The following is a 14,163-nucleotide window of genomic DNA, read 5'->3' on the forward strand; positions in this document are numbered from 1 at the left end:
GCCTCAGGACTTGGCACCCTGCATCCCAGCCACTCTAGCTATGGCTAAAAGGGTCCAAGGTACAGTGCAGCCCACAGCTTTAGAGGGTGCAAGTAATAGTAAATCCACTGGAATAGTAAATCCACCACCTCCTTAAAGCATAAATTTCACAGGACCTATAAAACAACAAAATGCACACACACACACACACACACACACACAAAACAAGGTATTCAGGCAAGAAATAGCATGAAAATGGAGCAATTTAAAAACCTGCCAACTTGCCCAGTGTTTGTAGAATGGCTCTATTCTGTGAAAGTTCTTTACTAATTAATTTAGTATTATCTGAACGTTGGGGTCAACCTGAATATAAAGCTTATGATCATCCCAGGTCCTTTCTGAGCATGCATCTTTCCTAAGCCTGTGTGTGGTTTTTTAGTTTCTCAAATACATGGTTGATTTAAAATGTATTATTTTTCCAACTCATCCCATCCTCGTCCTAGTGTTCTTAGATGGCTACTTGATGGGACATCACTTTTGTCATGAACACTGTGGCAGGGTACTGCCTGTCATATATCCTTCATCCCATTCACTAACTGTGGATATAACCAGAGTTCCAATCAACCATTTTGAAGGCCATGTAAAGGAGGATCACAAACAAGATCTATAGCTAAAAACTGGACTGAGTCTGGGTCATTGATGACATAGTGGCACCCAATAACTGCTCTGGACAGACAACCTCCAAAATTACTTTGTATTATGGGAAAAAAATAACTACCAACCATTTAAGCCACTCTTGGTGGTTCCCATTTCCTGTGCAATTCCTACCTCACATAACATATTTTAGCCTATTTAGAAATAATGGAGAATTTAAAATATAAGATAGTCTTGGGCATTAATTTGGTAAGACATTTTCAAAGTAAATTTAATAAAAGCAAATGTGTTGCACAATTTTTTAAATGACTTACATTTTGTGTGAGAATTTGAATGACAATTTTTTTATTTGTATACACTCTTACTTTCTAATTTTCTAAATGAATATTAGTAAAGTTAGCATAGTTTTCCTTTCCCTCTTTTCTTCAATAAGGGGCTTACTGTATTCTGTTACTTATTAAGCCAGAGAGGCTTTATAATTTAAACATGAGACTAATTTGAGCTTGTACCTCCTTGTGTATATACGTGTTTGTATGTATTTCATATTTCATATAATAAAAAAATCTAGGAAGGCAAAAACTGTTGATATGTATGCATAGGTACCATATTGAATGCAAAGTAAGAAAGATAGATATGTAGACAGATAAATATTCTACAACTCTGTGTGTGTGCATATCTATGAAAAATTGATGGAAGGTTCATAAAAATTAAAAGAGTTATTACATCTCAGATATGTGACTGGATTGATTTTTTCTTTATTCTGTGAGTTTGTTTATTATTTTCATCAGTAAAATGGGCATATATTATTTTAATGGCTATTTTAAAATGATTATATCAAAAGATAATTTATGACATTAGATGTATTCTCTGTGTGATATGAGATATTTAATAAAATACAGTAAATGAACAACGCAGTTCTCAATTCAGTGAATACACATAATTTCAATGAAAAAACTACTAAATAACCAACAAAATATTCATAGCAATGTCATATATGCATGATTGCAAATATTTTATTCTTTTAAAGTTTGTTTTTTTCCTGATTTTCTGTATTGAATATGCACTTAAATTCTGAGAAAAAATACTAATTATGTATCATTTAAGAACAGAGTCTAGGCCAGGTGCAGTGGCTCACGCCTGTAATCCCAGCACTTTAGGAGGCTGAGGTGAGTGGATCACCTGAGGTCAGGAGTTTGAGATCAGCCTGGCCAACACTGTGAAACTCTGTCTCTACTAAAAATACAAAAATTAGCTGGGTGTGGTGGTACCACCTGTAATCCCAGCTACTCAAGAGGCTGAGGCAGGAGAATCACTTGAACCTGGGAGGCAGAGGTTGCAGTGAGCAGAGATCACACCACTGCACTCTAGCCAGGGCAAGAGTGACACTCATCTCAAAAAAGGGCAAAGTCTAAAATATTAGGAAATTATTTGGGAATAAAAGACTACCTACCTTATTTGAACCACAAGAAGTTCCATCTTTTATCCACATCTTTTGGCTGTCTGCATGATCACTGGCAAATTCCACAGCAATGCAGAGATGTCCACTTATGTTGGCATAAATAATAGTGGCTCTTGGAATTTGTAATAAAAATTTACCTACATATTTACATATTAATTTTCCGCACTGCAGATTGCTATAATTTATCCACAAATAAAAATTATTAATTTTAATTTAGAGAAGTACAAGAATATAATTTTTAAAATAGATAGATTTAAATAAAGTATTCAAGGTTTGCAAGCTAATATATGCAATTCGTTTTAAAACACCAAAAAAAGAGCCTTGCCTAAATTGCCAATAATAACTGAACATTTTAGTAATTAATTATGAACTAAGGTTGGTGCAAAACTAATAGTGGTTTTTGCCACTTTTTTAATGGCAAAAGCCGCAATCACTTTTGCACCAACCTAATATTCCCTAGTTAGCCTGACAACTTTTTTTGTGATTCCTTCACTTTCCTTTGAATCTGAAACAAAATCAAACCCAAGCTCAAATGAATTTAACATCTGTTCACCTTTTCAGTGATTTTAAAAATGAAGATTTCAAGGTCACTCATATTAATTACAAAAATAACCATTAATTAATACTACAGGGTTATCACTATATATATCACATAAGGTAGTATTTCCTACAGATTAATGTAAGCATTTGCCTACAGTACATGCTACAAACCATAAGATTTTTATTTGGCCCTTGCATCCTGTTTGGAATCTTAAATGCTACCACATGACCATTGCTACATCAGAAGATTCAGGAAACCATGGAGGCAGAGAGACTAACCCTAGATCAACTGCATGTGTTGAGATAGACAACATACGTTATCTAAATAGCCTCCTAATCAGCAAAATCTCAGCAGTGATGAAAATCTAAATGTCTTCAAGCAATTTTCTATGGCCTGAACTTTTCTCCCTTTGGCCAAAAGAAGACAACGAAAATGGGCAACCCAGCCCCTGAAGTGGCCAGGAGTCATCGAGGAAGGACTTGGAGTTGATAAAAGCTGTTCTGCACTCATAGTGCACACACCGGTTAAACATTAAGTAATTTCATAGAACATCAACCTTAGGCAAAGCCATTCTGTGATCATGAAAGATTAAGAAAATAAGCAAGCTCACTTCATAGATCATGTCTGAACACAGAGGAGAAACAAACATTGTCCAAGCCACAGTTACTGGACATTCCCACGATTCAACTAATATGTGTGACTATTGCTTCTTTAGCAATTACAACTTTAGCTTCACTTTAGTCTTCCCTCTTCATATATAAGATTAAGATATACAATCATACAATTATTAATATCTCTACTTTAAAACATCTAATTTACAGCAAAAGTCTATTTCCTGAAACCTTCCTAAAATCACCTAACCCAAGTCCAAATCTCTAGAACTGGCATACTCCACAATTTCTCATGATGCACATTCTCACCACTCAACATGTAAAAAAACCCAACTTGCTCAACTACAGCTGCCTTCTTGGTGGTCTTTGGCTGGAAGGCATTGTAGTAAGGTAGAACTGTAATCTGAAACACATATGCTCACACTTTGAAGACACCGGAATGTAACCAGAAAGGAAAGGACTATATAACTGAGCTTTAAGAATGGGAACTGCAGCACCAGATATTCTGTAGATGTGGCTTTGTTTAATAATTTATGAAAGCACATTGAAGATTCTTAGCTTGAATAATCCAAGGACATTATTAAAATACGGGTCTAATGTCAGTTAGTTGACTGGAAACTTAGACTGAGAACTGAAATCTGAATATAAATTTCAGGTTTATATTCAGCCTGAAACCTGGATGACTACTGAACTAATTAAGCTTGTGTGGTGAAGAATCCAGGGAGCACATAAAAGCATCTCCCAGAGGCATAACGGAATGAACAATGTTTTCAGCTCCTGCTCAGAGACAGGTTTGCTTTATAGTTTGAGTCCAGCTATGTTAAATCCCTTCCATTACAAAATTCTAGCCTTCAGAAAAGCAAAAGTGAATGCAATTTCCATTATGTATTAGTCATATTATATGATACAAAGTTAAGAAATATGCTAAACACACATAGAAAAAGTAAAATATAACATAGAGGGCAAATAAATTACTAGATACCAACACCAATACTACACAGACATTTCATTCAGCAGAGAAGCCCTTTAATGCAGCTTATATAAAAAGGATCAATGATGAAAAGGAAAATATAGTCATAATAGCTAGAATTTTCTTTCAGTAAGTATATGCTTTAGCAATTATAAAGCAAATTTCTGTGCATTTGGAACTTGAGTATATGAGGAAGCAACTTGTATACTAAAATGTACTTTATGGCACTTAATTGGAATTAGAATTATCACTAAGTTCATGTCTTAAATTCAGAGATTTACATGAATGAATATGTGATACATGTATGTGCATATATGAGATGCATGTTCTAGCTCCATTGACTGACAGGCTTAAGAGGTAATGAGAAGAATAAAAAAGAAATAAAGGGCCACCATATCTGAAATTTACTCTCAAATATTTCAGAAAAACAATTATAAAGCAATATATACATATAGTTACAAAACTGTATGTGTTTATAATGTGTATATTTGTATATTTGTGTGTATATTATATGTAATGAAAAAGAGAGACAGAGACAGAGACAAAGAGATAGAAAATGATAAGCCAAATGTGTTAAAATGCTAAAATTTGGAAAATTTGAAGGGTATACAGGAATTATTTGCACTATTATTCTAACTTTTATATGTCTGAAATTGTTTCCAAATAAAAACATTAAAAAATAAAAAGTCAGTAAAAATAAAAAAAATTAAAAAGAAAAAAGAAATAGTAGACATGCACACAGCTGGTGCTTAGGTATTTATTTTCAAATACCATCTTCTAAGAAAAGGAACCAAGGCTCCTTGGATGAATAGCTGAATCCAGAGCAGAAGTAGAAGAAGCTCAATGCAACCTACAACATCTTTTCTTGTGCTAGAAAAATTTGGAAGTTATTAAAAAGTCCTACAGACTTTTGAAAAGGAGACATTAACCAGCTCAAAGGGATTCCCAATAGTCAAAATTAAGAGAATTTGAGAAAGTATCAAAATAATGATAGTAATGTATTTTATCCTATTAAATAAAATAACAATTATTGTGTCTAAACTGATATATATAGATAAGTAAATAAAAATATAGAAGTGACTACTTCTTCCTACAGTACATTTCTAGATAATAAAGGCAAAGTCAATAATACAGTTAGAAAATCACTAATGGATTTTAAAACTAGTTAGTTAAAGTTTGAGGAGAAACAGAATATGCCCAGGGTCTCAATATAACTCCTCCAAAATTACATATTAAACCCAAAAGGAAAATAGTAATTTCACAGTTGAAAGATTTAGAGAATAATGACTTTATCAAAACATTTAACCTAAAAATGTCCAATACTGAAAGAAAATGGCATGTACCTTTAAAAAAATCCAGGGTACAACAACATCACTTCAGTGATAAACATGCCAAAATGTATCACTTACACATAATTATGAAAAATTTCAAAGAAACCTAAATTGTGGGAAAATTCTACAAATTACTTAACCGATAGTATTAAAAAAACTAATAAAAAGAAACACAAATAAAAACAAAAATGTTCCAAATTAAAGAACTCTAAAAATACATTAGGAGTTAATGTAAATATCTGACACTGGGTTTGTTCCTGAACAAGGAAAATAGCCTAAAATTACTCAAAACAATGAATGAAATTTCAATATGAACCATGTTTGATAGCTACAATAAGTTATGTAAGAAAATATCTTTATTTTCAAGATAAACACATGGATATATTGAGGAATAAACAAGCACAGTTTTCAACTTACACTCAAACCGTTCAGAAAAATAATTATGAAGAGAGGAGAGGAGAGAAGAGTTGGAACAACAGAAGGGTAAAGCAACAGGAAAAATGTAAACAACCTGTAAACCTAGGCAAAGGGTATATGGGAATTCCTTGCACTATTCACGAAAACTATAAAGTTTATTACAGAAGTTTTACTTTACTTTTGAAATAATATCAACATAAAATTTTACAACAAAGGAATGGGTATCAGTAACATTCTAGTTCTAATTTATTTATTTATTTTTTATTTTTGAGGTGGAGTCTCGCTCTGTCGCCCAGGCTGGAGTGCAGTGGCGCGATCTCGGCTCACTGCAACCTCTGCCTCCCAGGTTCAAGCGATTCTCCTGCCTCAGCCTCTCGAGTAGCTGGGATTACAGGCAACCGCCATCATGCCTGGCTAATTTTTGCATTTTTAGTAGAGACGGGGATTCACCAGGTTGGCCAGGCTGGTCTCTAACTCCTAACCTCAGGTGATCTGCCCGCCTCAGCCTCCCAAAGTGCTGGGATTACAGGTGTGAGCTACCCCGCCCGGTCTTCTAGTTCTAATTTACAAAATGATAGTAACAGATAATAGTTAGCACTCATATAGAACATACTAATGTATCAGTCACCATTCTAAGTGTTTTTCATACAGCGTCTATGTTTCCCACTGGCACCAAACTGGTGATGTGTTATTAATATTCATATATTACATATTAAAAAAAACTGAAATACCTGCCTGAGGTCACATGAATAGTCAAAGAGTGGGATTAGGATTTAAAACCAAAATGTCTGGCTGTAGAGCACATGTTCTTAAATACCACGCTTTGGCCAGGTGCGGTGGCTCACGCCTGTAATCCCAGCATTTTGGGAGGCCAAGGCAGGTGGATCACGAGGTCAGGAGATCAAGACCATCCTGGCTAACAAGGTGAAACCCCGTCTCTACTGAAAACACAAAAAATTAGACGGGCGTGGTGGCAGGCGCCTGCAGTCGCAGCTACTCGGGAGGCTGAGGCAGGAGAATGGCGTGAACCCGGGAGGCGGAGCTTGCAGTGAGCCGAGATAGTGCCACGGCACTCCAGCCTGGGGGAGAGAGTAAGACTCCTTCAAAAAAAAAAAAGAAAAACACGTTTTGCTCCTTAAGCAGTAAAAATTCATGTATTTTAACTTCTTTACTATAAGGATTGTCATGCTTTGTAAAAATTAAAGTAATAGCACCACTGCATTCCAGCCTAGGCAACAGAGTGAGACTCCATCTCAAAAAAAAAAAAAAAAAATTAAAGTAATAGCATGCACAATAAAAATGATTACTGATGGGTAATTAATGTACCTGTATGGAAACTAAACACTTTGTGGAAAAGTACAAGGGATAATTTGGTTATAGGAGAGGAGAAATGTGTCTATGATATTTATAATTTGAATAAACATGGTCTTACTTTATGTTCAGGGGATATTTTGCTTACATAAACTTAATTGTTTGATGTTATTTTCAAATATAAGGTGATAAATAGAAGTTCTAAGACAGATTTCTGAAAACATACTCAGCTTCACACTGTGTGTATCCTGAATCACTTATACCACAGTTTCCAGATATATCAGTCTTTGAATTAAGGTGAGAATAACATTCTGAAGGACCAAACTCTACTTCTGAAAATAAAAAGGTGTGGTTAGTCATATTAAACTTATATTAATTAAAAATAAATAACAAATACACTTAAAATTCTGAAAGGGTTTAAGATATTCATTGTACAAAATAAGATCATACTATAACATTCAAAATAAAAACTAGATTTAAGATCACACAAAACTACTTCAATGAAATGTTTAAAAATTGAAAGGACTCTGGTCTACTATTCAAAGACATATCCTAGACATACTCCAGAGTTAGCCACTGTATTAAGTTTAACCTCTAATCATAGTAAGTCTATAAATGCATATCTATTAGTACGTAGGAAACTTTTTTCACATAATTGACTTATTTGTCCATAAACAGTTTTAGCATGAATGTCTTTTCAAGTCAAACAACTAACCAATTATCTTGTTTTACATCATAATTTCCTTAGACCAGAAATATATTGGAGTCACAATTGATTCATTCACCCTCCCATCATCCAATCCACATGCATAATCTGTATAATTTTAATTCTCATAAGATCCAACCTACATGGCCGGGCGCGGTGGTTCACGCCTGTAACCCCAGGACTTTGGGAGGCCGAGGCGGGCGGATCACGAGGTAAGGAGATCGAGACCAGCCTGTCTGACACAGTGAAACCCCGTCTCTACTAAAACTACAAAAGAAAATTAGCCGGGCATGGTGGCAGGAGCCCGTAGTCCCAGCTACTTGGGAGGCTGAGGCAGGAGAACGGCGTGAACCCTGGAGGTAGAGCCTGCAGTGAGCCAAGATCGCGCCATTGCACTCCAGCCTGGGCCACAGAGCAAGACTGCGTCTCAAAAGAAAAAAAAAAAAGCTTCAACCTACTTAAAAAGCAGTTTATTTCTCATAACCTCCAACTGCTCTACTTGATGGACTCAGTCAAAAATCTTTGACAGGGAGACTTGACCACTACATAATGATGCTGCAGCATGAATGCTCACTAACAGAGTGGACAGACTCAGATCTCAGCTGCGACCCACAGATGATGTAGTGAACTGAAAAGTAAAAGTTCATTTTGCCCCAGAGGTCATTTGCAAAGCTGGTTATGGGTAAGAAGTCAAAATTTTAACCTTGGCTATGGTAGCAAGCCAATGCTTGTAGACAAAAAATAGGCCAAAACAAAGAAAGAAAGCCGCAATCTACAGATCAAAATGAATTTTAGGTATCCAAGAGAAACTACTGAAAGACGGTGTGATGATACATTTTATGTGTCAACTTGGCTAGACTATAGTCTCAAGTTATTCAATTAAACACTAATCTAGGCATTGCTCTGTAGGGATTTTGTAGGTGTAATGAAGTCTACAATAAGTTTATTTTACTTAAGAAATATTATCCTAGATAATGTGGATGGGCCTGATTCAATTATTAATAGTTGAAAGACCTTTACAGCAGGCTTCCCTGAAAAAGAAAAAAATTCTGCCTGTGGACTTCAATTTATGCTTAAAATTTCTATTCTGCCCTTTTAATTGTCTTGCCCTACAGATTTCAGGCTTGCCTAGCCAGCCCCACAATCTGATCAGCCAATTATTTGCATAGATATATACACAAAATTTTATATACAATAAAATATCTATATATCTATATCTATCTATCTACAGAGAGGAAGAGAGAGTGCAGAATTACATATCCAATGGATTCTGTTTCTCTGGTGTAGTTCTGGTTGATAGAATTGATAAACAAAGGGGTCAGTGATGTTTTAACTTGGGCATATTCTCATTTGTTCTCAGTGTCTCATGACAGATGAAAGCCAGCAGGCTTACAGCTAATGAAGAGGTCACATCTCTGTTGGAGCTCTGTGAAAGCGCTATGCCCAGAGGCAGCCAATAATTTATCTAAATATTTTATCTAAACTTTCCATTCCCTGGAAAAATCTCTGTTACCAGGTGGCTAGGTCTACTTCATTTGATTTAGAGCTCAGTTAAGTGAAAAAAAAATGAATAAAAAAAATCTTGGCTTTCAGAGTGAGGTAAATTAGATAGGTTGGTCATAGCATCCCTTAAATGAGAGCAAACTTGCAAAATAGATGGCGAGAATAAACCTCCCAACAGTGCAAAAACTGCATCCTGGGATACTGGTTAGAACATCCTGCAGCAAGGAGGTAAAGGAACATAAGGGAAAACACCCAAATTGGTTCAAGTGCAGAAACCCATGATTTGTGTCCTTGGAGTGACCTATGTTCATTATAATAGTAAAAAAGGCACCCTTGGGTGGAGAATTAAAATGCTAATGAGAAATGTGATGCATGTACTGGCATGTACAGCAATAGCACATGTGCATTCAGGAGACCACCCACAACATGCTAAACAACAATGCCCACTCCCACCCTTTTATGAATAATCATGTTAGACTCCAATAAAGGGAATTTCCTCAATGCCAACCGACGCTCTTATTCTTGTGCAGCCTGCTATCAGAGTGTACTTTGCTTTGCAATGAACTTCTTTATTTACTTTCCCTTTGGACTTGCTCTCAAATTCTTTTCGGCAGTGAAGTAAAGAATCTGAACCGGTTCACTGACAACAAAGGCATTACTGAAATAATATAAATCTGCTACCAGCATCACCAGTGCCTAAGGCTGTGATTTCAGTTGAGGCAAACAAGAGCTCACTGGAAATTTTAAAGGAATTCCTGGAGAGTTAGATGACTATATGAAACAGAATAGCTCAAACCTATTGTTCACTCTGGGTCAAATTTATCAGTCACAAAATGATTAGCTGTTTTTCAGTTGCCATCGACCCCCAGGTTGCCAATCAAATAGCCTGAACCTGAGCAGGCTGGAACTGAAGTACTCAATTTGAAATATTCAAATCTAGGAGCATGGAACAAATTAAGAAGCAAAGGGTCGGATGCAGTGGCTCACTTCTATAATTCCAGCACTTTGGGATGCCAAGGCAGAAGGATTACTTAAGACCAGAAGTTTGAGACCAACTTGGGCAACACAGCAAGACCTCACCTCTACAAAAAAAGAAAAAGAAAAAAATAGTGGGCATGGTGACATGCATCTGTAGTCCCTGCTACTTGGGAGGCTGAGGCAAAAAGATCACTTGACCTTGGGAGTTGGAGGCTGCAGTGAGCTGTGATTGCATCACTGTACTACAGTTTGGGCAAGACCCTCACTCCCCTCTTCCCCTCAAAAAAGAAGGGAGGGGAGTCCTGTTTTGTTGCAGTAAAAACTTAAAAGCTGAGGACCTGGCACCGCCTCTTTGCATGACCCAATCAGAGCCTTTCTCATCTCTCTCATAGTTACCATCTGCCTATATAACCTGCCCCCAGACGCCAGCTTAAGGAAACAGATTTGAGCATTGCCTTTTGTCTCCTTGCTGGTGGACCTCACAATAAAGCTTTCTGTTTTCTTGGAAGCTGGTGCTACTAGTGTTGGCCTCTACGCACATCCGGAAGTGAACTCATTGCTTGGTAACAATGTAACTGGATCTAAAATGCTGCACACAGGCCAGGCGCAGTGGCTCAAGCGAGTAATCCCAGCACTTCGGGAGGCCTAGGCAGGCAGATCACCTGTGGTCAGGAGTTCGAGACCAGCCTGGCCAACATGGCAAAACCCTATCTCTACTAAAAAATACAAAAATTAGCCGGGTGTGGTGGTGTGTGCCTCTAATCCCAGCTACTCAGGAGGCTAGGAGGCTGAGGCAGGAGAATCACTGGAACACGGGAGGTGAAGGTTGCAGTGAGCCAAGATCACACCACTGCACTCCAGCCTGAGCAACAGAGCAAGACTCCGGCTCCAATAAATAAATAAATAAATAAATAAATAAATAAATAGCTGCACACATACCTAGAATAGTTCTGAGAACAGAGAGTTTTCTTGTCACTCCTTACTCTATGATGTTTAGGTCCTGAACAAGCAGGAAGTGAAAGCTAAGGCTGTCTTATAAACTGCTTGAAGTTTGAATCTGTCTTCTCACAGAGATACTTTTGGCATAGGGTAGAAAACATATAGCCAAGGCATTAAAGGAAATTGGAAAGACTATTGGCGGCCACTAAATAATACTGATGTAGAGTGCTCCTTAGGAAGCACTCTGGGTCCATATAATTGAGAGAGAAGACTCAAATAAATAAAATCTGAAATGAAACAGAAAACATTACCACTGATACTACAATGATACCTTATGATATGAAGAATATAAGAGACATATATAAATAGAACAACTATATGCCAACAAATTTGATAACAGAAAAAATAGATAAATTCCTGGACACATCCAACTTAGGAATATTAAATTATGAAAAAAGTAGAAAATCGGAATACACCAACAATGATTGAGGAAATTAAATCAGTAATTAAAAAGTTTGTCTTTTGCTCTCTCTTCTTTCTTTCTGCCTTTCTGTCTCTTTCTGTCTCTATTTTCCTTCTTTAATCTGAAAATCATCCACATTGTGGTACCAAATTACCCATTTTCCCAGGACAACACTTTTTCATTTTGTAAGTTTCTTTCTTTGCATCTTTGTTTTGTTTTTCTTCAAACCAACAGTCATTCCTAATTGTATGTTCATTTTGGTTATTGATAAGTGCTTTGCAATCCCTTTTTACACAGAAATTAGAGTTAGACTTGCAACTTGTTCCAGTTGAGAATAAATGTGACCACCTATCTGTTTCTATGAACATCCTAAATATTTCCTCTGTCAATTGTTCCTGATTTTTTCTGACATGGGGATGAAATACTGTTGGCATTGTTGCTGTTTCCATATTATTTAGCAAACAATTTTGTATATAGTTTGCACCATGGTTTTCTTTTTTGTTTTTAACATTGGTGCACATCATCCCTCAATAACTTCAGAGTCCCTGGATTTTCATGAAACTTCCTTATTGTTTCCACAGGTGATTTTGTGCACCTGAATGTGTGTGCCTGCATTAAATGTGGCTTAAACTGTATTTATATGACAACTTATAATTACTTTAATGTCTATAGTCATATTACTTATTCTATATTTACCAAAAAAAGTGATGGATATGAAGTAAAAGTATAGTTTGTGTTCTGTCTACTTTCTTCCTTCTTGAACTCAGAAGTCCCATAGACTTTGAATCTTTCCCTCTATTATTTTGATGAAAGTAATTAATAATGTAATGATTTCACTTTTAATTAAATTAATTTTTAATTTCTAGCTACTGATATTTTTTCTGACAGTATTCTCTTTTTTTTTTTTTTTTTTTCTTTTGAGGTGGAGTCTCACTCTTTCTCCCAGGCTGGAGTGCAGTGGCGTGATCTCAGCTCACTGCAACCTCAGCCTCCTGAGTAGCTGGGATTACAGGCATGTGCCACCACTTGCAGCTAATTTTTGTATTTTTAGTAGAGACAGGGTTTTGTCATGTTGGCCAGGCTGGTCTCGAACACCTGATCTTGGGTGATCTGCCCGCCTCGGCCTCCCAAAGTGCTGGGATTACATGCGTGAGCCACCGCGCCTGGCTGTATTCTTCTCTTTCTATAATTCTTTAGAATATTTAAACTAAATGTGACATTTTAAAAATCACAATCATGTATCAGCATCTATTTCTGTTCAGTTTCCAGAAAAAACCCATATATAAGCAATCAAATGATAATAAATACCTTTGCCAAATGTGTCCGTACATTGTTTATCCCCACTCATACAAACTCCATCTATACAGATCCATTGATTCAGTCCACACGGATGCCCAGTCTGAATATAGTGGTTTTCTGGGCATGATGCAGATGATCCATTGCAATATTCAGGGAGGTCGCATTCTTCAAAGGAAGGCCTACACATTCTTCCTTTTGACATAAACTGATGGGATGAGGTAAATGATATTGAATTAAGCAGAATGAGAATACATAAACATAATAATGATAACTACTTATGTAGGTAATATTGAAATTTTTCAAAAAGCTCTTACTAGACAGTTTTCGCAGCATGGTCCTTCAGCACAGTTTGAACCGGCTTTAAATCTACATGTGGCAATATCACAGCATGTTTCTCCAATAAGGGCACAATCCTGTAAGGCAAATCAAATGCTCTGAAGTATTTTCCAACTTGTATTCATATTGGACAGACATGTTCATAAAGACAACATATTATATAACATACACATAGGTGCTTAACTTACATGTTGGCAAACAAAAATAAATAAAACCACTTATTCATTTACTTAACAGACATTTATTAATTACCTACTAATTGCCAGACCATGTGTTGCTCATATTGCTAGAATAGGTTTGGTTACACTGATAAAAGGATTCTCTGAAGCCCTGGGGTCCACCATAGCCACGTCACTGAGAAGAGCTCTGGCTCTTGTAGACAGAGATAGTTAAATACAAGACGTAAAATAAACAGAAGTTATAATTTAAAAATTCTATTGCAGTGACTACTTCTTATTAGAGTCTTCTGAATATAATATTTTAACAAGTTTCTGCATTTTGTGGTATATTGTTGATTTATTTCATTTTTAACTCCCTAATTAAGGACTGGAAAATGATATTATTTCTGAGAATGCTGAAGTTGTCACCTTTATATCATTCACTCATATCTTATTATGCCTTGTTTTATGCTTTAGTTCATCTATGCCCAGTGAATATGCTTTTAAA

At 36.2% G+C, this 14,163-nt stretch overlaps 1 protein-coding gene across 3 annotated transcripts in view; it reads right to left on the minus strand.

The window, feature by feature from the left end:
* Window positions 1-14,163, minus strand: part of ADAM2 (ADAM metallopeptidase domain 2) — a 96,400-nt gene that overhangs the window by 10,943 nt on the left and 71,294 nt on the right. For all 3 annotated transcript variants that reach the window (XM_055116500.2, XM_055116499.2, XM_003823309.4), the window contains 4 exons: window positions 13,476-13,574; window positions 13,171-13,366; window positions 7,500-7,605; window positions 2,084-2,267 (listed from right to left, as the gene is read on the minus strand). In XM_055116500.2, coding sequence (XP_054972475.2) covers window positions 2,084-2,267; window positions 7,500-7,605; window positions 13,171-13,366; window positions 13,476-13,574 — 585 coding nt within the window. The remainder of the gene's footprint in view (window positions 1-2,083; window positions 2,268-7,499; window positions 7,606-13,170; window positions 13,367-13,475; window positions 13,575-14,163) is intronic.

This window comes from Pan paniscus, chromosome 7 (genome assembly GCF_029289425.2).
Source record: "Pan paniscus chromosome 7, NHGRI_mPanPan1-v2.0_pri, whole genome shotgun sequence".
Lineage (NCBI taxonomy): Eukaryota > Metazoa > Chordata > Mammalia > Primates > Hominidae > Pan > Pan paniscus.